Consider the following 27830-nt stretch of genomic DNA (forward strand, 5'->3'; position numbering starts at 1 on the left):
GCACACCTCTCTTTTTCATAACAATGAGCTTTGTAAAAATCAACGTGTTTCAGAAAGGCGGGGCATAAAGGAGCAACAATAATGTACAGTTTTCTGAACCTTAAACCACATAAACACGTTGCATTACACAAAATACTCAAAATAATGTTATTTTTAGCATCGTCATATGACCCCTTTAACAGAACCATGATGATTTGCTATACTTTACTCTTTGCAGAGATTCAGACTAGATTTTAATATCTATGTGTGGTGTTTGTCCATACAAAACTCTCTGCTTTCGACTGTCTCTGCTAAGGTGTTCTGTCTTTTGTATGTTGCTATGTGGTAAAATATCATATTACTGTGAAAGCCCTATTTTGGAACCTTTATTTTTAAGAGTGTAATTTGAGGTATTATTTATGATTGTAGCAAAGACAACACTTAAATACCTACAGTATATGAAGATATTTTGAAGAATACTAGTAGCAAAACAGTTTTAGTGACTATTGACTGCCAAAAATATTTTCAATATAATATTCTATGTTTTACAGAAGACAGAAACAAAATGATGGTGAGGAAAAGATGAATGAATTTTAATTTTAGGTGTACTATTCCTTTAAGGCTATAGATTTTGAGAAAAGTACCACTAATAACAATGATTCTGATGAACATACGGGCAGAATATCAAGTGTTTATTTTACATCTGGAGCCGTTTTTCATTCTAAGCAGGTGGCGGGGTGAGACAGCCGTCCAATTACAGCGTTTGACACTGTACCGTACCAACAGGCCAGTCACTTAACAGCCTTCTAATCGCTCTCTCACTGCATCAGCACTGTTTGTTTACATGTTGATTTATTTATATTGAGTAATTGCCTGTTCTCTCCTAACATCCTCCATCTATTGGCATTGTATCCAAACTCTTTTGTGTCTGAAATAAAGGCAATTAACGCAGATGAAGCAGCTAAGCTTGTTTAGCCATTCTGGAGAGGAGAAAGAGCATTACTTGACATTTACAGCCGTTTCATGAAACTCTAGTGGACACTAGAAAAACATTCATGCACATAAAATGCACATCAAATGGAACAAAATGTCTCATATTTGCTGAAATATCAGGAACAGCGGTAAACAAATGAAAAACAGTTGAAGGGGGCTCAGTATTGATTGATCTGGATTAATCTGATGCCCCCTGTGCTTTTTAAATAAACAGACCTATTAATTACAATGGTGTGGAAACCTGATTGGTGGAGATCAGATGTGGATTTTGAATGAAAAAATATGTTAGATAACAATGTTGAAAAACTGCTTTGGCAGTAGGGTAATTAACAATAACTAAAACTAATTAAATTAAATTAGTTTACATACAATAAACATTAACTGAAATAAATTTAAATACAAAAATCAAATACTATAATAAATATATTATTTAAACTAGTTACAAAGGCAACATTATAACACTAAAGGCACTAAGGCACTAAAATAACTAAAACTAAAACTTAAATACTTAATAAAAACTATATCGACATCTAAAAAGGGATAACAAAAATAAAACTAATTCAAAACTAAAAAAAACAACAACAACAAAACTAGAATGGTATCTCAGTTACACTAAAATATTCAATGTTGTTTACATGTTGTTCATTCGCATTTTTAAATCATTATTTTTTTTCCTGTGGAAAATTATAAAAATTACATATTTAACACAAGTCTAGTTTACCACTACACTGGAATATCTTATGGTTATGAATATTTTATGAACTAGTAACTAGTAAAAAATGAATGCAAAAAACAAATTTCTTTTGTGAATTTTTATTTCTTATCTGCTTTCACCTTTTTCCTCCTCAAACAGACACAAGCCCAGAGACCAAACAAACAGAGAACAGAGTTCAGCAAATTAAAACCAAAACTGCTCCCTCAGGAAACCACCACCACAAGCTTCTTCACAGCATTTTGTGCCGCAGGCATTATGGTCTGATCAATATGAACAATTATCTCTCATAGATCACACTGACTACGAGAAGAAAAGTGTTGGAATATAAAGCTCTGTTCTCACTGAAGGCAATTTTTTACACATCAGGCTGTGTTGCTGATCGCTGGAAGAATTTTATACAGCTGGATGCCCTAATGTTATTTATACTGGTGGGCTGCATCACTGGACATACATTTTGAAAATATTGCATATAAGATGATGTCATTGCGTTCAAGGACTTTGTTTTCTTGCAACTAAAAATGAATCATTCTGGAGGTGAAAAATGTTTATAAAAATTTACATAATACATCATATCATCAAGTTGAACAACATTATTTAAACTCTGGTATTTATTGTCTGCCATTGCTTTGTCACTCTATAAATCGCTGTCAGTGTGAACAGCCATTAAAAAGTGCAGTCTAGTCCTGTCAAAAGTGACTGCTTGCTAGCAGACAAGGGTCCAGCCATTATTCATTTCCTATGGTTCATCAGACGTAAAGAGGAGCTGGAGATGCAGCGCTAATAACAAGGAAATGCATCACCTATTGATTTACAAGTTTAATATCCGCAAGGATAGCAAAAAAAACCAAGTCTGCCTCATTAACACAGTGTGAATCATTTCCTAGTAATACAAATGTTCGGTGTGATGTCCAGGTGAATCCATGGAGAAGCATACAGAAGAGCTTTAAGCTCTGCAAATAGCTCAGAGGTCTGAGCAAACTCAATCCTATCACCGTGAACAAATAAAAAGAGTCTCTGATTGATCCTTTTTCATGACTCTGCTCTCTATAGCCGCTGTTATGAGGACTCTGGAGATTGTGCGGCTAAATTTAGGAGGTTCTGCAGATTGATTTCTGCTGCTCTCTTCTTCTAAACCCTCTCTCTCCACCTTCTGTAAATGCTTTGTGGTCAGATTGCAATGTTGTGGATTGAATTTCTCCCCGCCACTCACCACAACTGTCAAAAGATAGGTATTGACTGACAGCTGGGCTGAGCAGCTAGAGTTTGACTGACGGATAGCTGCATGGCGGTGTTGTTGGCGCGTCGGATGGGAGATGGGGAAGCAAACGGCTCTGAGCTTATCGGACGCTAGCAGGTACCTTCATCTGTGGACTTGCTGAGATTGAGGTTTTCATCTATGAGCGCTGAAGAGTCTCTGAACACTCGTGACCTTTGATCTCTGCCAATCCCAGAGAGCCTATGACAGCGACTGAGGGTTGAGAGTGAAGCGAAAGGTGTCTTCCTTTTGAATGTAGGTGACATTCGTGAGTTTTATAACTTTAGTTTTAAATCCTCACTCACCAAAGTTTACTCATCATTTTTGGGGGGTTAATCCCAGAGTTAAGCAGCTCACCAGAACAAAGAAAGTGGCATTCTGTGAGATTTCCACTCCGGAAACACTGTGTTATGATTTACAGCATCCTTATATAATGGTCACTTTGATATCTGTAGAAGTTCACTTTACTTGACAAAATGTTAATTTGAAACAGCTTGTAACATCAAACACAGATTCTAAGTTTGAGGTATGAAACATAATATATTTTAGTGTAAATAATAATTATATACCAGAAAAGTTTTTGTTTGTTTTTGCTTTTTCTGGATATATGAGGTAACCTAATGTTGAGAAACAGTATTTCTATACCACGAAAATACCTTTTTAAAATGAATACACAAGTTATTAGTTATGTCAAACACAAATACTTAATTATTTTAAAGAGTCCTTATCCATAATGTTTAATTAGTAAATCATGAACAATCAGGAGTCATGTAAATTCATTGGATAAAAACAGCGGGACCCCTGAAGAACATTCAGTTCCTAAAACTTCTGGAATCCTGTAATTTAATTATTTTAATTATAATATTTTTTAATTATTTTTTTTTAATGATTTGTATTTTTTAATATTATTTTAATTGTAGAAACTAGAGTACATAGATTAAAAAAAAAAAAAAAAAACAAAAAAAAAAAAACTTACAAAATACTAGGTGACCTTGGAGTCAAAAGTGCTGATAACCACTGATTTAGTATGCTTACATCGTAGCATGAAGTCCACAGGGCGAGTACAGTGCCATTGTTTCAGAGTCACCATCTTTTTTCCCTTGTTGCGACAGGGTGGCACAGCTGGCTGATAACCTGCCTGACTCGGATGTGTTTAACCACTTTTGCACACAGCCCCAGCATACTAACGCTATAAAAGTACACCTTCTTAAATGAGCCTCAGGAGAGCTGGTCGCACCTAGCTGACTTCAATATACAGGTCTGTCGTCGTAACTACAGCGCTGCCTCTGAAACATAATGCCAGCTCTCAGCAGAGAGTGAGTCTGACTGACTGCTAGATCCAGCAAGCGGGGGGAAGATTGATGGTAAGAAGGGAAAATTGAGGTACAGAAAGTAAGAAACAGCAACAAAAAGAAAAGTGCCCTACCGTTATGTTTTGAATGCTGCTGTGATACACACCATGGCCACCTTGGCCTACCAGCTTCACCAAACAAGACGTTCCTGGATGCTAATTTAACATAGCTAGACTAGTCCACTAGCTAGAAAAGCACCAAATCAGCAGTTTGTGTGTGAGAGAAAAGCTCATTTCTGTAACTTAGTGAGCTGTCTTGATGCCTACTGCCAACATAAGTAGCTGTCTAAATATAGCTCTTTCCCAGCAAGCATTTTTGAAAAAAGTTGCCAACCACCGCCAGTGATTTTGATGATTTTCACAAAAATTCGATGGCCTACAGTATATATTGCTGTATGAATATTTGAATATGCAATACACCATAATAAAGATCAAAGCCTCTACTTTTAGACAAAAAAAATTAAGTTTTATTCTAGCTTAAAGCATTCTTTTTTTATCAACACTTGAATATAGATTTCACTAAAATTTATAATTTTGAGCAAAAAGGTGAGAAAATCACATTTTTTATAAAAAACTACATCTAGATAATATTTAGTACGATTATCAAAGCATAAATCTAGTAAGTAAATCGCTTCCATCAACAACTCCAAAGCTTGCACAGCCATATACCACTTCCTGAATTAACATTTTAGTCCATAACATTATGCAGCTTTCATTTATATGCTGTCTATTGCTGATGATCACATTATTTATCATATGCATCTGTTTACATAAGAGATCACTAGTTTTTCTGTCCTGTTATAACAATGAAAACAAGAAAAGCCTTAAAAACTTGTCTTTGGCTGGGAAGCGTTGTCTTCTAAATGACGAGATAACTTGTCAATGGCGGGGAAAGAGTTAAGTAAAACTTAAAATAAAAATCACTTTAAAAAAATCAACTTTAATAAAAAATAATAATAATAAAATAAAATAAAAAATCAATTAGTTTTTAAGGCAAAATATCTAATTTTAATTTAGTTTAACTTGATGTACTAAAATAACTACAACTTAAATAAAAAATAATAATAAATATATTAATATACTACACAGAACCCAAACCCTGTAATCTAATAAAAATGACAAAAACACACAACAAAATTACTAAAACATGAACTACTTACAATGAAAACGGAATATATATATATATATATATATATATATATATATATATATATATATATATATATAGATATATATATCTATATATATATATATATATATAGTTAATAGAAACTATAATAGTATTTCAGACATACTTAAATAACACTTATCCTAATGGTCATTGGTTTTGGTTCATTTGCTTTTTAAATTATTTTTATTGATATTTTTCAGTATTGAATGACTAATAAGGTTTTGTCCAGCATCTTTATATATTTCACTAAATTGCAATTCTCCACAAAGGGCCTTGGAACTGGGCAAAAATTAGTTATCTTACAAGACAGTATAATTAAGTTGGATTAGCCTTCACGTTGGGCTTTAAAATTCTCTTTCCGTAGGCAGCTCTCTAGGCTTTGGAACAGAACAGAAAAGCGAGTTGAATACAGCCTTGATTTTGTGTGTCCTGGATATATTACCTGGAGTCCTGCTGGGTAATGCTCATGTACAGTTCCCAGGTTGTGTCCTCTTCAATTGCACCGTGAGGCACCAGCAAACTCACACCTAGTAGAAGACAAGATACACACACACAAAACCAAATAATTTATATGATTTGACAACATGATGGAATGGGAGTTCGATGCTAAACTGGAAGAAAGAAAGTTCCTCTTTTGGAAACACCCTTCATTTCCCAGAAGCCCTTTCAGGGGAATGAATAGTTTGGTGCAAGCCTGGAATTTAGAAACAGCTGAATGTTTTTACTGTGGGACCTGTGCATGACAACACGTCTTCCTAAAAATCAATTCAAAAACCCTTTCACGAAGGCTTGTGTACAATGCACATTTGCACACACCTTGTGAAGTGACAAGGCGCCTGTAGAGTTGTTAGAGTCACTATTCAGCTGTAAAGGTCTTAAAAAGGCTGAGCGAGAACAGATGCACTAGCCTCTAACCTTTCTCACACACTTCTGCAAGCCTGTCAAGGCTCTTTACTGCATGTGACAGGATCAGAGGTAGAAAAGAGCAAGAGAGTGTAAAGAAGGGAGATGGAGAGAGAGATGGACCCAAGAGACTCCTAAATCAATGCTGCCCTGCTGGTCTGTCTGCCTCTCTGTCAGCTGCCCCCTCTCTCAGTCACTGGGTGCTGTGTGCACAGCACACAGCCACTGGATATACTGTGCATGAGAGAGAAAGACATGAAAAGAGAAACAGAGAGAGAATAAAGAAGAGACTGGTGTGTGTGTGTGTATGTGTGCATACCAGCTCATCTCTCCCTAGACTTATGAAGCAAGTCATTTTGGCATAGAACCACCCACTTATCCAGGATATGAACAGCAGCATTTTATTCTTTTAGAATAATGTGGAATATCTTAAGGTTATCTTGTTAACTTAAAATAAAAATAAAAAAATAAAACAAATACATAAAAAAGAAATTGTTATAAAACATAAAAACTATATATAAAATATGTGTGTGTGTGTGTGTGTGTGTGTGTGTGTCTGTGTGTATATAAATATATATATATAAAATAAAACTTATTCAGCAGGGTGCATTAAATTCATCAAAAGAGGCAGTAAAGATATTAGATGCTGTTCTTTTAAACTTTGTATTCATAAAAAAAAACTGATAAAAAATATTTACACAAAAATAAATAGCAGCACAAATATTTTTTACACTGATAGTAATAAGAAATGTTTCTTGAGCATCAAAGCAGTATATTAAAATTAATTCTAAAGGATCATGAGACACTAAAGACAGGAGAAAATATATACATATATACTACCATTTTTATAACTGTATTATATTTTATTTACTTATTTAAATCCCACAATGCATAAAGCAATGGATTTATGAATTATAATTCAATGATAACAACCCCCTTCAAGTCCAAATTCCAAATTCAAACTTCAAATTCCAATTACTCAACAACAGTAACAAATTAATCAATTTTTCATGTAGAAAACGTCTTAATATTCATAAGCAAGATTTTCTCTGACTGATTCTCCAACACATCTTAAATAATTGCATTTTTTCATGTAGTGTGTTTGATTCTCTCATATTTCTTAAATCTTTCTACAGTAAACACAAACCTGCGTTGGGCACCACCAGTCGTCCTCCACCGTGCCCGAACACCCCATTGGTCCTAAGTGGTCGCTTGCCAGTCGTCATACTGGAGACCAGAGCTGGCTGGATGGGAGCCAGCTGGCTCTTCCCTCTCCCACCCAGCGTGCCTCCACCACCTCCGATCTCCTGCACCACACCGCGAGGAAACGTTTGGGAAGGTACTTTCGCATGATACTCCGCTCTCTCAGACACACCCAGGGACACCATAAAGGAGCTGTGAACTTTGTCCTTGAGGTCAGGAAGGGGGTCAAAGAGTGCAGGTTCAGGGATGAGCTCCTTCTCCATGGAGTCAGGGAAACAGATGGGGCCGGTGTAGGTCCGTGACACGGTCAGGTCTGGCTGCATGGAGGAGTTCATTAACAGAGGGTTACCTGGAACACAAAGTATGGTCAATGGGTCAATGACATGATGCTCATTTGTTTGTCTAGATTTATTAGACTATTCAAAAATGCATTTAAAATGCAATTTATACATAGAATGATTTGAATACACATCTTCTATAAAAGAAGCTTAACAACTAACTTACTGTACTAACTATTGATAATCTGCAAATTAGGAGTTTATTGAGGCAAAAGTTGTAGTTAATAGTTAGAATTGGTCCATAAATTAAAGTGTGACTAAAATAAGGAGGCATAAATCTTAATAATAATAAAATAATATTTTATTATTATTATTATACATTTTTAAATGTTGTGAGGTTTTGTTTAATTTTAAAATGATTAATATGTTCAAAATGATAAACTTACCTTATACAATTTTCTTTTGAATTAAAAACTTGTGTGTATACTTAAGTGTATTCAAAATATGCATTTTTAATTAAAATATGAATTACTTTTTGAAAGTTTTTCAATAAATTACATAAAGAAAACAAAAAGAATTCAAAGAACTAGATAAAAAAAAAAAAGATTTTGTCTTTGCATCCTAGACATCCTTGGAGTTTAATAATTTTAGACATCTTTGGATTGACATAAAATTGTGTCTTTATATTGATGAGTAGACCTTCACTGAATCTGAACCTGCAGAATTCAACCGAAAGCTCTGCAGGTTTCCGTAGAATTCAAACATCCATCATTCAAAAAGTTGTCTATAGTACATACTTGGGTTTTGCATGTTTGTTTAATAAAACGTTTAATAATTAGCAGACATTAAATATTTACTGAACAATAATAATTTATTAATGCCTTCCATTACCAGTACAAGCGTAGTACTCTCAGCAACTTTTAACAAAATTAAATCCATTCTGCAGGATTCCACTGATTTTTTCCCCCCTCACAATAAGCTCAGAACATGTTAAAAATGTCACAGATTTTGTGTGGGCCGAATACTACAGAGAAATACAGCCCTGTTTTTGAGTAGAGTTCATTCAATTCAGTGGGTCATGGTTTGGCTGGCTAGTTTTTAAGGAAAAAAATAAAAATAAAAATCACCACTGACACCCATTCAAAAGATCTGTATATTCTGCCAATAATAATAATATACTTATTTATTTTTTTAGGGATGCACTGATGTATATGTATTAAAAGCAATTATCTATGCTATCAGACATCGGCTGATTGTTTAAAAAGCAGCTGATGTTCAGGGCGGATTATATCCTGTCAATTAAAAACGTGTTGGCACTACAGTAGTGAATTCAGGTAATGTGAGTTAAGAATATTAATGTCTTCTGTTCAAAACTGAGAGCAATTACTCTGAAACATGGAAAACATGTTGATATGGAAAGCGTACAAGTTATTACATAACATTTCTTTCAAAATCGTGTAATTTATTATCATTCTAAATAATTGGACATACGTATCGGCCCAGAAAAATTATATTAGTCTATTATATTAATCTCTCTACATATAATATAAGTGCAAGGTTTGGTGAAATACATGTCTCATATATATGATTGGCTCAAGATTAATATACACACACACACACACACACACACACACACACACACACACACACACTATAACTTACAAGATATTATTTTTTAATAGCATTCAAAGGAGACAGATGCTTTCCATATTGTGGGAAGCATCTACCAGGAGGGTGTAAATGAATCATGGTAACCAGCCAAACCTTGGTGTGCAGCCCTTATAAAAGCATAAAATTGAGACAAAAACATTTCTTAAAATGATGAATTATGATGGAACCAAATGCCTCCAGTTATCAAAATGAACTATCAAGACAAATGCAACAACAATCTTTCGATTATTAGAAGCAGCTGTTATAGCAGTGAGAAGTGATCCCACTTGTTTCATTATGAGCTCTGCTGAGAGTTTTGATAGATCACGAAAACACATCACACTCACACAGACACTCCTCAATCTGTTTTATTCATCAAAAAGCGAAGGCTGAACGAAAGCACTTCCCTGAGAGGTGGCGAAAAGAGGTGTGAGAGGGACTCATTTTCTCTTTCTCAGATTGGACTGAGGCCCGGGAGGATAGACTGCGGCTCACACTTGAAACCTCTCCTTTGGCAGATCTATTCAAAATCTAAATGTGTGACAGTTGTCACACAAGGCTAAAGGTTCCGATCTCCATGACAACAGTTGTCTTGCTTGATACGAGTGTCTATCAAAGTCGTTCTCTGCTGTACGCATATTGGCAGCGCTGTCAAAAACCTGTCGCCTAGGCAACACGGTTATTGCAACGATATTTCAACAGTTTTGTGGAGTCGTAAATGCTTCAGTGAATGAGTCAAGATTTCCATGGTGATCACATCTCTAGGCAAATGTATTTAAAGTGAACTGCACCAACTAGCACATTTCAATTCATTAAATCCAACTATCCGTTCATCCATCCATCCATCATAATTGCTTTTCAACAAACCAGTAATGACTACTAATGTTATGTCACCTAATTAATATTCATGAGTCAGACTGATATGGTTTATAATGTATCGTCCCTTACTTTTTGGATCGTTCTTACGCACTTTGCATCCATCTATTCTTTTATCCATCCATCATTTCACTGATGTTTATAAGCATTTGATGGGTACACTGTGGCATCTATCCCCTCACTGTGTTTAGCTCCTCAATGAGCACTTTGAAACTTCCTGTCGAGACATCTGGTGACGTGTGTGTGTGTGTGTGTGTGTACGTAGTGATGGTGGTGTTTAGTGGGCCGAGGAGAGTGATAGCACTGCGAACAGGCCCTATTACTGAACAGACAAGCAAGAGAGAACTAGTGCTCGGCTCTCTGCACCCCTCCATCAACATCAATCTCTTTTCTGGGGGCGTCAGATGGGCCAAAGGAGAGGAGAAGAGAGACATGGAAAGTAAATCAACTAACACCCTCTAGCTCTGGTTTAGAGCAGAGAACGCAAAGAGACAAGAAACAGAGTAAAGTGAGGGAATGTTTTACAAGAAGTTCAGAAAGGAAAAAATAAATCTTTTTGGCAAGGCATTTTTTTTTAGCCAGGTAAATGGGAAGCAAAGGGCTCTGAAAAAAATGAATTATATTACTTAATTACATTACTCTTGAGAAATGAATTATATTACTCTTTTGGCAAACAGTCAGTGAAAAGAAGTACTTATCCCTCAGAAAATGTAGATGTGTCAACCGTAGGAGATCCATTAACTAAGTGCTAACTATGTGCCAACTTCATATTAATTTTAGATTTCTTAGAAAATATTATAATTCTATATTATATAGTTTTTATACTTTTATAATAGTTTAAAACTCTGATTTATGTGATTTTGCAATTTTCCAGCAATCTAAAATAAATAGAAAACAACAAAAAACATAAAAAAAATAAAAAAATAAAAATAAAAAAGAATCTGGATCATGGTAACCAAGCCAAACCTTGATATGTAGCCCTTATAAAACTATAAATTATGATGGAACTGAAACTTGCATTTGTCTCTATAATTGGAGGCAACTGGAGATCCAAATGAACTATCAAGACAAATGCATCAACAATCTTTTGATTATTAGAACCAGCTGCATGAAATATAAAATGAAAACTAAACATAGAACCAGATCAGATCAAAAAATAGAACAAGATCAACTTACAAGCAAAACTGTGTAAAAAGAAAACCATATCCCCTTGTTTTGTGTTTTAAGCATAAATCTAAAAAATATATCGTGAGGCTTAAAACAAGAATCAAATTGCTTATGGGGTAAGAAAAATAAACTTTATTCAAAACATCTTTAACATTTGAGTGGAGTTTGCAGGTTAAACAGTTCAAGCTGAATTAACTGTAGGAATCTGTGGTCACGATTCAAACATGAACTACTTGGTTTTCAGTTTTTTCATAGTCCTGCCTTGCATACACTGTAATTAGGGCACGAGTCATACATGCACTTGGATCAATTTGACATTGTTGTTTTGACTCACCTTGCCTGGCACTTTTGAAGCTGAAGGACTGAAATCCTCCAGTCAGTGCGGACGAGTCGATGACATCAACACCATACTCGCTCTGGTTCCGCCTGTACAGCGTTAAAGCGATGACCAGCACGACGACAGTTACTACACCCGCAGCCAGACCAGAGTAGAGTGCTACATCATTATTGCTGTCCATATCAGCTAGAAAAAAAGAAAATGATTTTGAAGAGAAATACACAATGACTAAACAATGACTGTAGTTCCTTGAAAATGATTATATAAAGGTATTTGCTTATTTGCTCAAATTCAAATCAAAGATCAAATAGCTAAGGGATTTCATTTTTATGTATACAGATACAACACAGTCACAAATAAATTACATAACCATAAAACACCTCCATCACAGAAGTCTCGCTTTCTCTCTTAGTCTCTCTAATGCTCCCACTTTCCCAGACACCTCCAGAACTAATGAAAGTTCTCTAGCGATGGGCGCTTACAATCAGCCCTCAACCGCACACCTGACTCTCGACACGAACACACGCAGGGAATCTGGCAAAGAAAAAACTGCGAACTTTCCACAGGGATTTCGAGACAACACAGCTCATTATATTATCTCATCTGTAGTGATTAGGCCCTATCTCCTGACTCCTTCATGCAAACAATTCAACCAGGACACTCTGAACAACAGAAAGAACAAAGAAAAGCTAGCATGTCGTTTCTGAGCATTCAAAAGCCTCTAGAAGGGTAGGGAACATCAGACAAAGCCTGCGGCTATGAAAACACTAGCCAGAAACATGTGGAGCTGCACTAACAGCAAACAGAGCAGGTTAATTGGGAGCTCTGGAAAAGTTTGGCAGGCTAATGAATCGCTTTTGCACTCGTGTTTAGGTATTTGCTCAATTTGCTGCCTTTTCTTTTTGTTTTCCTTCTCCTTTGCTCTGTAATCCCCTTGTTCCCTTTCTCTGGAACTCCCCTTCTCTTGACTTCAGATTGGAGTTCAGAACAGAAAAAACAAAACACACGAAAACCCAGAACATGTTCTTTGTGTGTGTGTGTGTGTGTGTGTGTGTGTGTGTGTGTCTTTTCTTTTTATGTTTTGAAACAAGAAACAAGAAGTGTGGGCTTCTTGTGGGCACACACACTTTTTTTTTTTTAAAAAATTAACACTTGCTGAAATTATTCATCAAGGATGTATTAAATTGATAAAAAGTGAAAGTAAATACTTTTACATTGTTACAATTAAAGATATATATAATGCTGATCTTTTGAAGAATCCTAAAAAAATGCATCATCGATCACACAAAAATATTAAGCAGCACAACTTTTCAGTTGTAAAGATATTTCATAATATTACTGTTTTTGCTGTATGTTTCATCAAATAAATGTTAGCATAAGTATGAAAGCCTGTTTCTGCAAAAAAATTAAAAATAAAATAATTGCAACTTTTAATCTCACAATTTCTCGCAATTCTCAAAAAAAACAAAAAACAAAAAAAAATTATAAGATATAAACTCAGAAAGAATTGTGAGAATAACAACCAATATACATAAATTAATTAATAGTTGCAATTAATTTTTTTTTTCCATGGCAGAAACAGACTTCCATACATAAAATACTTATTTCAAAAATATTTATTAAATCTTACTTACCCCAAATTTTGAATAAATAAACAAATAGTAAAAGGTTACGTTTATTGACCTATGTTTGACTATGTTACAGTCATGATGGGGACACTGACATTCCTCAAGCAAAACCTGTCAAAGACGTTTAATCTTTGTGTTTGTCATTGTCAAGTTAATGTGGCACTGTTTCAGACATTGAGTCAGCACTCTGAAAGCTGTCTTTAAAATGTCATCAACTTAATTGGTTTTCCAGGTTGTTTCAAATGGCGTCCTGGATGATGAAGATTCAATGTCAATGTGGAAATGAGCTTATGTAAAGGTTGCAATAAGGCTGTTTGTCGAGCGTGAATGATGATAACAGTAAAAGGGGTTAATTATACAGACACAGTGAACAGAGCGATCCTATGAAGATGGATGATTGTGATGCAATGTGGCGTTATTACATCATGCCTTTGAGCATATTCAAAAGTAATGCAATGCAATGCACGTAAATTAATTTGTGAAACTGAAGTTTAAAAAAAAATAAAAGCAAAAAATAAAAGAAACAGATGAAAGGTGAAGCAGCGGTGACTCACCTTGTGGAACCTTCACATCATGGAGCAGCTTCCTGTCTGCAGAAAGACACATATAACATGCTGTGAGATGCAAAAACGCTGCAATTTTCAGATGCTCATGCACAAACAGCGCTCTAAGGCATATTTGGAAGTTGTGAAAATCTGTTGAAGATATAAAAAAGCCCATTTGGTGTGACGATGCATGAACTGATCAAAGCTGCACCATTGCAGAAAGCAAGAAGAAACCCTAGAAATGCCATGCTTTTTCAAAAAAACAAATTTTGAGAATTATGTAGGAGGTGAATAAAAGACGGCACTGAATCAAGCTGTCTAAACACAGATCTACATGTGTATGATGGTCAATGACAGGCATGTAATCTGGAACCACTGTCAAATCTTTGCAGAAAATTTCTACTCTCACAAAGAAAGAATGTTACGGATGCATTAGTGTGTGTGGTTGTGTGTGTCCGCATTAGGTGTAGGAAATTGGTCTCTAATAGGGATGTCTATGACCGTTGGGCTTTAGACTCATCTGCAGAGGATGGCGAGGTGTACATCCTTCCCCCTCAGGGGATGGTGTCAGGAAAGATTGATTAAAGAACTGTCAGGATGATGAGCGAGGAGGATTAAAACAGAAGATTTCTGCCTCTCCCAAGGAATTACAAAACGGCCTGTCAAGTGCTGCTCGTCTGAGGGCTTGACTGACTGGTTTCATTCAGGCGCTGACAGCCTTCCACAGAGCACTTGTCTCCACTGATCTAAACAAAAGTGAGATGATTTTTTACTGCTCTGCATCTGTGTTGCACTGAGGAAGTTGGATGAGCTGTATAACAGAAAATCAGGAGTATATTGAGCCTCTTTATACATTTTACAACCACACACAGATTCAAATAAAAAATAAATAAACAAACCATAAATAATTTCGCTGAAACTATAAAACAAAATTAAAAACAAATATATTATTATTTCCTGGTGGTGGTAATGATGGTGATGACAATGATGACACATACTGTACATTATGATATGACAAGGATGATATTATATATATATATATATATATAATATATATATATATATTATATATATATATATATATATAATTATATATATATATATATATATATATATATAAAGCTATCATCATGTCAATGATTATTATTAATCACATAAAATAAACGTTTACAAATATATTTTTATATATAATTATATACATTTATTAAAATAAATAAAAACAATAAATACTAAAAAAATTAAAAACACACTCAAAATAAATAAAAAAAAAAACAAAAATTAAAAATACTAAAATCTATTAAATAAATACTAAAAAATACTCAACATTTGAAAATATAAAAACACACAATCCTAAAAACAAAAAAAACCTAAATTTAAAACAATAAACAATACTAAAAACAAATATAACAGACATTCAAAACAAAAGTCAAAAAAGTTTTTACTTTCAGTTCAGTTTACATTTCTCAAATTTCTATAACCGTAATTCAGTATCCAAAACACATTCCAAATCTTTCAGTTCAGCTGAATTCTACTTTCTTAAATTCAAACCAGAATTACAACTCTCTATCCAATCCATTTTTCAAATCTCAAATTTAAACTAAATTCAGGATTTAAAACGCATTCTCAATTCAGTTCTGATTGGCATACAGTCTGGTGATGATAGCAGTGATGGCAAAGATGGAGATGATAGTGATGATGATGATGATGATGACAGCGGTTATACAGTGAGTGACTATTACCCACCTTGAATACAGAGGTCTCCGGTGCAGTTGTCCGTATCCAGGGCGACTCCATCACACAGTCTGCCTCCGTGTTTTGGCTCCGGGTCTGTACACTCTCTAGTGCGCTGCCTCTCACATTCAGAACTACACACAGACCACATAGTCCACTCAGCCCAGCCGCCGTCCACTGTCACACACAAAGACACACATTTTCATTAGAGCGCAGTGGGTGGTGTTCCTATAATTCCGAAAAAACTGGAATTAACACTTCCTCTCAGAACAATCTTACAGTATACACATCATATAAAAACTCTCTCACAAAATTCACACTCATTTCGCACCTCTTTCCTCTTTCTGTGGGTGGTGTTCCTATAATTCTGGGACTCTCCCTCTCAAGGTTTATCTCTGACAAAAGCAAGACAATTTACTTTTGTCTTGTTCCATCAGGCTTTCCCCTTTACCCTAACGATTCCATGGGCTGCTGGTGTTTCCTGTGCGGCTAATCTAAATGCAAATGCCCTGTTTGTGTGTCTCTGTTGAGTGGGGTACTGGGATTGAGCTGGGCTGGAGAGCGAGATTAAGCTTTTTTTTCGTCGTGCCCTCCTCAGATAACTTTTCCCCCAACATGACTAAAGGTTCCCATGTGACTGGTGCTTCCAATGAAACCATAAATTTAGCCAGTGTAAGAGTACCCATGGACCCGGTGACTGAATTTTCTTTTTTTCGCTCCATCAGGTTTCTCTTTCTGCTCCTCAGACTTTCTCCTTTCATCTGTCTGTCTTGATTCCCTAAACGTATGGAATTTCATTATCCCGATTTTCTATTACTGTCAAATCTCTGTCACATACATGTGTTTTTTTCAGTTGTCTGTCTTTCTGAATTCTTTTCATCCCCATTTAACTGTCTTGCTCCATCTCTTTTGTTCGCTACGAAGAGCTTTGTATTACATTTTAGACAGTAAACAGGAAATCTGTGAGAATGACAGTGCCACATTAACAGAACGCAGATACATATCAACTGTAAAACTCCAGAGGCTTATGCCACTGAGGTCAATTCAAATGCAGCACATACTGTTACATTTCTGCTTTATATACAGGCTCTCAGACAGATGGATTAGCCATCAATTTGTTCAGAAAGCATGTTTAATTAACAAGGCACAGCAGTGAGACATATACACGCTGCCTGACTGACCAGCACTGAACTGTTGAATCTGCTGGCAAAATTTACTGCTGGGTTTTTTAAGAACAAAGAGCAGGAGAGGAAAGAGCACATTTAATGCAGATAAATTTCCAGAAGAGCTACTGTAACAATATGTAACAGTATTGATGAGTGCGTGTTAATTTGGGCTAGAATTGAAAAGAAAAATTGATACTTTTATTCAACAAGGATGCATTAAATTGCAGCAAGGATGCATTAAATTGAACAAAAGTGACAGTAGAGACATTTAATGTTAATAAATAATGTTACAAAAGGTTTCGATTTCAAATAATGCTGTTCTACTGAACTTTCTATTCATTGAAGAATCCTAAAAAAATGTATCACCGTTTCTATGAAAAATATTAAGTGGTTCATCTGTTTTCAGTATACATAATAATGTCACTTGAGTCTCAGCACATAAGAATGATTTCTGAAGGATGTGACACTGAAGACTGGAGTAATAGCTGCTGAATATTCAGCTTTGCCATCACAGGAATACATTACATTTTAAAATATAAACTTAAGAGACTTAAAACTTAACATAAGAGACTTTCAAAAACATATATTTATATATAAAAAAGTAACAACCTCAAACATAAGACTGATAATATTATTCACAAATCAGACTAGATAAACTGAGGATAACAGATTTGTCTCTGAGATGCCCAGGTCTTCCTCTCTCATCACATTCAGTTCAGACTGCAAGCTGTCAACTCTCAGGCTCACTGCTCTGTGTCTCTAACCTGGGCACGGAGACGTGCAGGTGCTCTTCTGAACGGACATTCCTTCACAGAAAGCCCCTCCATTAAGTGGAGCGGGGTTAGTGCAGGTCCGTGTCCGCTTCTGAACTCCTCTCCCACAGCGGATGTTACACTCTGACCAGTCCGTCCAGGATGACCACCCTCCATTCACTGAAACAGAGAGGAAAAAAAAAGAGTGCATTAACATTGGCCTCGTTCTTTACTGCATTATTTGAAAGGAAGTTGCAAAACTGTACAGCCTTCTGGAACACACAGTTTATCCACAACATATGGTTCGGTTTGGAGTTTCACTTTCCATACAACTAAAGCAGGCTCTGGAACCAAAAAAAAAAGGATTTCTGCAAGAGGACTTCAACATCTCTAAATGAAATAAATAGACATAATATCAATCTCACTCACTCTTACCGCTCACAAGCCAGTGATTATCTATGATTATCTTTCGTGTGTGAAATGGCTGTTTATGAAATGTTTACACACAAATAAGAAACTCAAAATGAAATCAATGTTTTCCAGATGTGCGCAACATCGCAGACGTCTCTGCAAAATCTATGTGTACTTGCACGTGTACTTGCACACACAGCTCTATGAAATACTCCATTTAAATAACTCAACTAATGAATTAGCTGGTACAAGGATGCGATTGAAACTGGATTATACAAGATATTACATTAGATGCCTTTCCATATTGCCCAGGACTACATAAACATGTCTCGGACACAAGCTAACAGCCACGTTGTGGACTGAATGAGAAAAGCGAATGACTAAGACAGATTGTCATGAATTAATACATGAAGCGGACAAATGAAGGACAGATAAATTTGAAAATAACCAGTAGTGGCAGTTAATTATGATAAAAGGGTTTTGTTTTGAACTACTGCTAAAACATGTCATATTCTGTTTATTAATTTCACAAATTTTGCACATGTGGGGGTACAACTCACTACCTCTAAAAATTAGATGTACGCCAAATATAACACATGCTAATTTTCCTTCTCTTAACCAGTGCTGGGAGTCATGTTATATTGTAGATGCTACGCTATAGCTAATAAACGCTAATTGCGGATCAGTCAGCTAGTGCTCAGTCAGCTCTGCCTGCATCTGACAGCGGATGTCAAAGCTTTTCAGTGCGTTTAATCAAGCTTCTGAAACTGCCAGCTTTAGCCTTCATCTGTGACTGACTCTCAGAAGCCACGCAGAGGGAGAGAGAGTGCGCCATATTACCTTACCATCAAAATATTGAGGATAAAACACTAGGAGACCATGTCAATTAGGCTAATGGAGCCTGAACTGTGGCAATGCTGGCCACACAGGGAGCGCTAGAATCATTAACTCATTATATGTGTTGACAAAAACAGAGCTCAAACCGGGGGTCTAAGTGATGGCCTCATGCAGACACAGGTCTGGAGCAATGATGAAACGGTGTATTTCTACATTACGTTTCGCTTGATGAAATATTGGGGATTTGAAAAACGTGGGTGCTGTGTCATGGGTCGTGGCAGGACGGTGATTTATTGGTGATCATTTTTTGTAAACTGTTAGAGTGAAGGTCGGTGTAGGTGACTAAATGGATGGGCAGCGCCATTCTGCAGTGAGCCAAACTTTCACATATTGTGATCTGCAGTAACTCTTGTGAAATTGGATGGCACTTGGATGAGAAAAAGATTTGTTCCTTCCCTAGCATTTAAGGAAACTCTAGCTCTCATACCCCATTCATACTTTTGCTTATTCAAACATCCAGCATCACTGGGAATTTGTGTTTGCACATTCCCAATAGATTGTCTGAGCGTGAGGAATTTTTTCAGTCACTCTTTTTAGAGTTTAAATCATTACATGAGTAGATGGTTACAAGTCTTAATGAGCGAGTTAGTGATTCATTCATTTAACCGAATCTTTCAAAAATGCTGATTCATTCAGGAACAATACAACTGACTGCCTACAGTATATGAGTGAGTGTTTCATTTGAGTGAATGATTCAAGGACTCAATTATAAAGACAGCTGTCTTTTTTTTTCCTGAATTAATCAGTGTTTTTAAACAAATCAATTGTGAATGATTTAATGACTCATTCATAAAGACAGTCACTTGCTTTGTTTCTGAATGACTCAGTGTTTTAGATTACACTGTGACATAGGTGGCTAAAAGTCAGGTCTGTATGAATCAATGATTCATTCATTCAAACGATTCATTTAAAACACTGATTCATACTGAGTTTTTTAAGTGAGTCATTGAATGATTAATCAGTGTTTTTAAAACTAATTGTTTTAGTAAATAATACCAATAACAATCACATGCTTATAAAGACAGTCGCTTGTTTTGTTCCTGAAACAGTCGCTTGTTTCTGAACAAACTAGTTATGAATGATTTAGTGACTCATCCATTAATATAGGCATTTGTTTTGTTCCTTAATGAATCAATGTTTTTGAACAAATCAGTTGTGGATGATTCATGTAAACTGCAGAGCCACTAAAAAAACAAAAAAAAATTAACAAAACCTTTTAGAGTAAAGTGTACTGAATAGTAACCAAAATAATAATTTAATGATAATGATATTCAAAACATGTTTCCATACCAAACACAATGACTGTTGCCGTGGCACTACGTCTCCTAGCAACAATGTTGCTGGCCAGGCAGGTGTAGTTTCCAGAGTCAGACAGCCTTGCTTCATTGATGATCAAGTTGTGGTCAGCTCGAGTGTCGATATTAATGTCTTCAATAGAACTCACCAGCTCTTCATTCTTCAGCCACTCAACCTGGAAAAAAAGAGGCAGATCTGACAGCTTAAAACCAGCCTTTGTGAGTAAATCCACATGTTTTAATGAAAGTTTACCATCAATTCAACCAGCAAGCAGCAATGCAACTGCAAGACCACAAGCAAAAAGCAGCCCCCTCTCCTGGAACCAATCTACAATTTCCATGAGGATGCTTTAGAGGCTGAGTTAATTATATATATATATATATATTATATATATATATATATATATATATATATATATATATATATATTTTTTTTTTTCGGCAACAAGCTTTTCTCTACTTCACAAATCAGCACTTCCTGACAGCCTATTTGAAGCAAACTTTGCCCCCACATCAGCTCAGGCAATTAAATCCAAGATACATTGTCAAATAAGACACAAGCCATATCAATGCAACAGTAAGCATTTCACAGTGACCTCTGTGTGCCCTATCACAGACGGATAAATAGCAATAAAAGCATGTGTCGCAGCAGACGCTTGCTTTATCAGGTTTTCTGCATAGTCACGTTTAAACCTGTCACTTTGATTGGGTCACAGGTCACAGCACATCCTCAGACATCATGCCAGTTTGAGGTAACTGCAAGGTCAAGTCCAGTCTAGTGTTATTTATTCAGCTCTAATGTTTGACGGTCTGATTCATTAGGATTTACAAACGTAGCAATGGCGTGACGACGCGGCCTCCTCGCATGGCTGGTTGTGCAAATTGCAATCGTTTGCCAACAGCCGCTAGTTCTAAGTCGGTCCAGAGGGGCGCCAGTCATCAGGGCACGGGGACGTGGGTTGATTTATGTCACTGCGCGTTTGCAGATTAAAAACACAGCACACCCCTTGGGAATCTCTGTTTATGTGTAAAGTTTTCGCCCTTTGCGCTTGAACACCACGCCAGCAAACACGCACGTGGGGCGAGTAAAATTGCTCAACTCCCTCTCTAAGGCCTTAAAGAATAATGAAGGGAGGAAAATCAATATATCAGCCATCAGATTGTCATGTGTGAGAGATTTCTCTCTCCCTTTCTCATCTTCGTGATGGCCGGAGAGAACTCTTTCATCATATGCTTTTAATTTCACTCTTTTCTCCGTTCCAGTCCAGAGCTCCCAGAACGCCAGTGACTGCATCTGTCCTCTCTTTCTCTCACTCCTCTCCTAAGGCTCTTGTGTATTTGTGTGTATATATATATATATATATATTATATTATTATATATATATTTATATATATATATACACACACACACGAACACACACACTGCACAAATGCCAGAGAACTATCCTCATGAACATGAAATTAATAACATGAAATGAGTTAATAACAGTCTCTAAAGCAAATACCCACTAAAAATAGCTAATACTTCATTACCCCAACTTTTTGTGCAGATAAATAATTCATATGTTTAATAAATGTTTAAACAGATAAATGTTTACAGTTTTCAAAGTTTTTGAAAACTTGGTTAAAGTTAATTTATTGCATTGGCACATTTACATAATTTCATACAATTGAAAATTAATACAATTTATTATTTATTTTTTTTACATTATGAAAAATTTTCAAATTAAAAAGCATACAAATAAATGCTGCTGTTTATTAAGAGTCTCATATCCCTTTAATTGGTAAAAAAAAAATTGGTAAGAATGATGTCTTTGTTTTCAGAATGAATGTATCTGCAATAGAAAGGAATAAAACAGTTTGTGAATAATGGAACAGGTGAAAAGAGTAACTTTCAAATTAAGCTAAACTATGAAGTTATTGAAGAACCTCAAAACAAGCCAAAGACTGAAAGACATCAAGGCCTTATATAAACTGAAGTGAGAACATGGAACGGGGCTTTTCATTAAATTTTAAATGTTTTATTGTTCATAGTTTATAGATGGCACTGCATGATTTGTTCCTTTTGTTTACTCAACTGACAACTGTTGAGTTAATGAAAAAAAAAAAAAAGATTATACTGAGCAGTTAATTATCAAGACTATTAGAAGATATCAGGAGAAGATCATCTGTGTACAGGAGCATAATTAAATTGCATGCTACAATTAAAAAAAAAGGGATAAAACCTACTTCAATCATTTATTGGTTTGTAATATTAATTTACATACTTTTTTGTATGAATTCCCTCAGAGTGTCATGTGCATTTAACCCTGTGTTAACTGATCAAATGCACCAAAAACAGCCTGTATTTTAAACCAAACACCCTCTCAAAAGAATCTGTATTATTTGTTATCTAAACACTTTCATTTTCATTCTAATGATTTCCCTATCGGAGACCTAATCTAAAGCTTTTCCTCTATCAGTGCTTCATCTCCTTTATAAGAGTCTGTTGGGGAGAAATTCCCTCTCATTCTGTACAAGTGTGAGTGTGTTTTGTATTCAAATCACAGGGTGTTTCTGGGTCTGCTGTGGGCCTCTGGGGGGGAAGCGTTGGGTTGTTGGGAGATGGAGAGATGAGAGAGAAGATGAATATTGTGGGACAGATTCAAATGGGTGTGATAAGCCTCCGGCCAGGGAACAGAGGAAATGAATTTGCTTAATTAGCACATTCGTTCCAATTAAAGCCCCATGGACATGGATCACCACAACGCCACGCCCACCAGCTAAGACCCTCAAAGGACAATACAGATAACCTCTTATGTCACGCTAACTGAACCTCTTTCCAAACCTCCTTTGAAGGCACAGACCACCATTACATTGGTTAGACAGGCCTGCGGGAGTTTCCAAGGACACTACAGCTTTGAGAGCCCACAGGACATCAGGATTGTCTGGGGATCCAAAAGATAAAATCTGAGAGCACATCCTAAAGATGGAGGTTAATATTTTGAGAACTTCATAGAAACAGAAAAAAAAAGAGAAAAACTTCTGCTTTAGCTGAACAATTGTCAACTGAAACACTTAACCACTGTTTTAATTAACTCACTAAAATGCATCCAATATACTTTATAGGTGCTTCTTCTTATATGGCCAATTTTGACATTATGTACTTTTAGAAAATAATCTCTCTTCCAGATCATTAGTTAGTTTAATAAGTCTGACAATATCCAAGAGTGAATATACATTCATTACTGAAAAAAATGTCAAATTACCTTGATGTGTTTATTTACTGTACATTTCATATTTCATCTCAAGCTCTTCATCTACACTGTTGTCTCCTTGGTAACCAAAAATTTTGCAAAAAAAAAAAAAAAAAAAAACAATAAATATGGTTAAAGTTAAAATAAATAAATAAATAAAAATGGTTATAAAATGATTGATGATTATTTCTCTTTTTGGATCATAATTTTAAAAATGTAATAAGTCATGTAAAAATGCACTTTTTTGCAAATGACACATCATTTACTCACCCTTATTTTGCTCAAACCTATATGCCTTTATTTTCTCTGTGAAACCCAAAAGAAGAAAATTAAAAATGTTTTATATTTTGTAATAAATGTCAAAAGGATCCTGTGATGTTTTGGACCCCCATTACCTTTATTAGTCAAAGTTGAAACATTTTTAACAATATCTTTTTTATGTTCCACAGAGGAAACAGTCATACAGATTCAGAACGATATGATGGTAATTTAATGATGGCACTTCTTTTTTCAGGTGAAGTTTTGGTCTGGTACAAGTGTACTACATCTACATCATCTATACACAAAACATTTGAAAGGCAGTAAAATAAAGGATGAAGGTTTGGTGAAATATTTTCATGCCAATTCAGAAAAAAACAGAACAAAAAACCCAAAAAAAAAAAATATATAAAATGAAAAAATAATAAAAAAATATATATATATATATATATATATATATATATATATATATATATATATATGTATATTATATGTATATATATATATATATATATATATATATATGTATATATATGTATATATATATATATATATATATGTATGATATATATGTATATATATGTATGTAAATATGTATATATATATATACACAACATATAAAAATACCCAAAATTGAAGAAACACCCACATTATGAGATAAATCAGCAACATCCACAACAAACGCATAACATAACAGCTTTTGCACAAACTGATGTGAATGCACAGATAAACTTGAAGTAAGTTACATACTAGGTAATGCTAGTATTCTAATCTACATACTAATATTCTAATCAGTCTCTAAACTCAAAGCATAGTAACTTCAAAAGAATTGCTAATACATCAGTAAATTCATATGCTACAATTATTTAAATTAATACATTTTAGCAACTCAAATTATAACCAGTGTTGGGAGTAACGCGTCACAAAAGTAATGCATTACAGTAACAGATTACTTTTTGCTGTAACGCAGTAGTGTAAAGTATTACTAATCAATTTTCAGTAATATTTTAGTCGGTACATGTTCAGTAACGCTTGCGTTACAACACACTTTTAACGACAGCTTCTGATATATTTGTTTAGCGATTTATTTCATTAATCTCCCTCTCACTGGTGGAACTTTTTATTAGGGGGGTTAGCCTAACGCGGCATGATTTTGGCCTCTGTGGTCTGTGCTATTAGCCCACTCCCCATTGCAAAAACCCCCAACTCGCAAAGACCATTTTAAAAAAGTTCAAATGTAGTTAACAGTTCTTCCCAAATTCACCTGTAGGTTGCAGTGCTTCCCAAATTTATGTGAAACCAGTAAACCTGAAGAACAACGCCATGGATCAAACAGATGAAACTCTATTAACGCGCCCGAAACTAATAAATACAGAGAACAGTAGAAGTGAAATATAGCATTACTTTGCATACAAAACAGATGATAAAGGTGAACGAACTGACCACAGGATTCAACACATCAAGTCTTGCTAAGCATTTGTCCTGTGCTCATCCTGATCTTTTCCAAGAATTAAGAGATCGACAGGTTAGTGCATCATTCATAAATTCAGACTTAATTTTAACTTTTACTCACAACTGATCGACGCACAAGCATAAGATGTGATGCAGTAAACACGAAAGCTCAAACATGTGATGCTAGAACCAGTGACATTTTGGTCACATATTTGCACTTGCATTTCAAACAGTCAAATATTAATTTAATTTGAATGAATGGAGTTTGATGAAATGAACAGTTTTGCTATATTAATTTTAGTATCAACAATATGAAGGGAATGTTTCTGCCACATTGTCGACTGCTAACATGAAGCAGCCAAGAGAGATTTATATTTAAAGCTTTTTCTTTGCCTATCTGAGTCTGAAATCTGAAAACAATCTGAGGGAGAGAGAACTTTGTTAGAATAACACTGAAAAAAAAAAAAACATTTGTTATAATTCATCAACAGCACTACAGCACTTATTAATGTAGGTCAATTTTTTGTAGATTATTTATAGGCTACTAATACGTTTTGTATGTTAACATTACTTAATGCATTAAGCACATACCTTACATTAACCAAGATTAATAAATACTATAAATGATGATCATTCACTCTTTTTTCCTCCAATTTTTTTTTTTTTTTTTTCAGTTGACTTATTTTTTGAGGCTGGTTATTTGCCACCTATTGTATTGATTTATCTATATCGATTACTTTCTGGTATCGTACTGAAGCTAAAATTATGGTATCGAGCCATCCCTAGGTGAAAGTAACTCAAGAAATACAGGAGTTATGTAACGCATTACAATTCTGAGACAGGAATATTGTAAGGTAAGGAATTACTTTTAAATAACAGTAACATGTAATCTATAATGTATTACAGTTTGGAAGTAACTTGCACAACACTGATTATAACCCATTTTATTCCAAGTAAAATTGACTAAAATTATGATATTGACTACATTTTTGTCAAGAAAAAACTTTGACTAAAACACATTTTTGTAAGTGTAAGTGAAAGTGTAAAAATAACATTTGCCGCCATTAAGGATTTTCATAATGCAGTTAATCATGTTGTTAAGTTGAGACGTTCCAGAGGCCAAAAACATGGACAAACTTTCCAGGTGGCTATGTCTAAAAAACAGGCTCATTCTCAACACTGAATATGGCACATCCCTAACAGGTCAATCCAATTAGCCCTGAAATGGGTACAACACCTCATAACATTGTCATTCTGGGCAAAAACCACCCTTTAGATTTACATTCATTTAGACGGAGAGTGAAAGTGACAAGAAGGCAATTACAAAAGGAGGTCTTGTCCGGGTTTGTTCCATCCTACTCAATTAAGTTCCAGTTTCATTAAAGTCCCTTTGCATCACTTTGCTTCAATCAAGTCTGCGGCCCCTTACGAGCGTTACGGTGACTTTCACCGAATCACATTAAAGAAATGAACTTTCTAAATCCAACTGCGCTATTTCAGATGTGAGGTTAGAACGGGCCGGATGTGTCCTTCCTTCTCATCCTATTCTTGACAGCGCAGCCCGTGCCATGTTTATTGCTGAATAATTACATTTTAAGCACTTTAAATGACTTTGCTTTATCAGACTGAATGATTAATTGCATTGCTGGATGAGGAGTACAAAGTTAATATGAGCTTAATGATCGGTCTGGTCTTTCAAAGTTATTGAGAGCCTTTTTTTCTCCCATCTTAGCTGTGAGTAATCTGCATGAACTTTACTTTGACAGTTAATATCGCACTTTCATTTCCTTGTTGGCGTAATTGTTTTAATTATGTTATGTTCATTATTCAACAGGGATGATCTTATAGCTCCAGGGAAATGATATTTTCTAAACAGGTTTCCATTCAAGCGGGGAACAAACAAACGACAAGGATGACATATGCCAGAATAAACAATGACAAAATTGTTACGAGCCTGTGACCTTTCGCAAATGTCTTTAGAAAAAAAGAAAGAAAGAAAAAAAAAACTCAAATACAAGCGATTTAATCAAGCTTTCACGTTTCACTGCCAGAATCAAGAGCAAAATAATTAACCCGCGCGAAGCGCAGAGGTGGCGTGTCAGCCATGACCTGCCAACGCTCTCCGAGCCCTTGATCAATTTCCAGTCTCTGCCAGACTTGTGTCCTGTCCAAAGATGGTATCAGCCAACCAACGGGGAAGCCATCTTGGCTCATATGTCTACCAGTGGCAGAGTTCTTTGGCTTGACCTTTAGACTTTGAGCAGCAATGATTTCACAGGGAGCATTCATCTGCCGACCTGTAATCTCCAGCGACAAACCGTTCTGGCACAGAGACCTCTGGGCCCGGATCTTGGCTTCAGCTCAAACACCGCCTAAGCCTGACTACCCTTTTCAGCAGCAGCGCCATATTGGCTCTAGTAACTATTGATTAGCTGTAGGGATGGTGCACGGCTACTTCCCTCTAGATCACAGACGGCAGCTCACCATACAGCCATTTTGGATCCGTTTCCAACATGACAGATGGCACCAGCTGATACGATTTTTTATTTTTTTTTTAAAGCTGATGTTGAAATGTGGTGGC

General features: G+C 35.4%; 1 protein-coding gene across 2 annotated transcripts in view; it reads right to left on the minus strand.

Annotated features, from left to right (window-relative positions):
- The window catches only part of LOC109110388 (netrin receptor UNC5D-like), a 168866-nt gene that overhangs the window by 17616 nt on the left and 123420 nt on the right, over positions 1-27830 (minus strand). For both annotated transcript variants that reach the window (XM_042778845.1, XM_042778846.1), the window contains 7 exons: positions 20299-20479; positions 17713-17880; positions 15795-15959; positions 14061-14096; positions 11876-12064; positions 7515-7919; positions 5907-5991 (listed from right to left, as the gene is read on the minus strand). In XM_042778845.1, the coding sequence (XP_042634779.1) occupies positions 5907-5991; positions 7515-7919; positions 11876-12064; positions 14061-14096; positions 15795-15959; positions 17713-17880; positions 20299-20479 (1229 nt within the window). The remainder of the gene's footprint in view (positions 1-5906; positions 5992-7514; positions 7920-11875; positions 12065-14060; positions 14097-15794; positions 15960-17712; positions 17881-20298; positions 20480-27830) is intronic.

The sequence above is a fragment of the Cyprinus carpio genome, chromosome A21 (genome assembly GCF_018340385.1).
Source record: "Cyprinus carpio isolate SPL01 chromosome A21, ASM1834038v1, whole genome shotgun sequence".
NCBI classification, from domain to species: domain Eukaryota; kingdom Metazoa; phylum Chordata; class Actinopteri; order Cypriniformes; family Cyprinidae; genus Cyprinus; species Cyprinus carpio.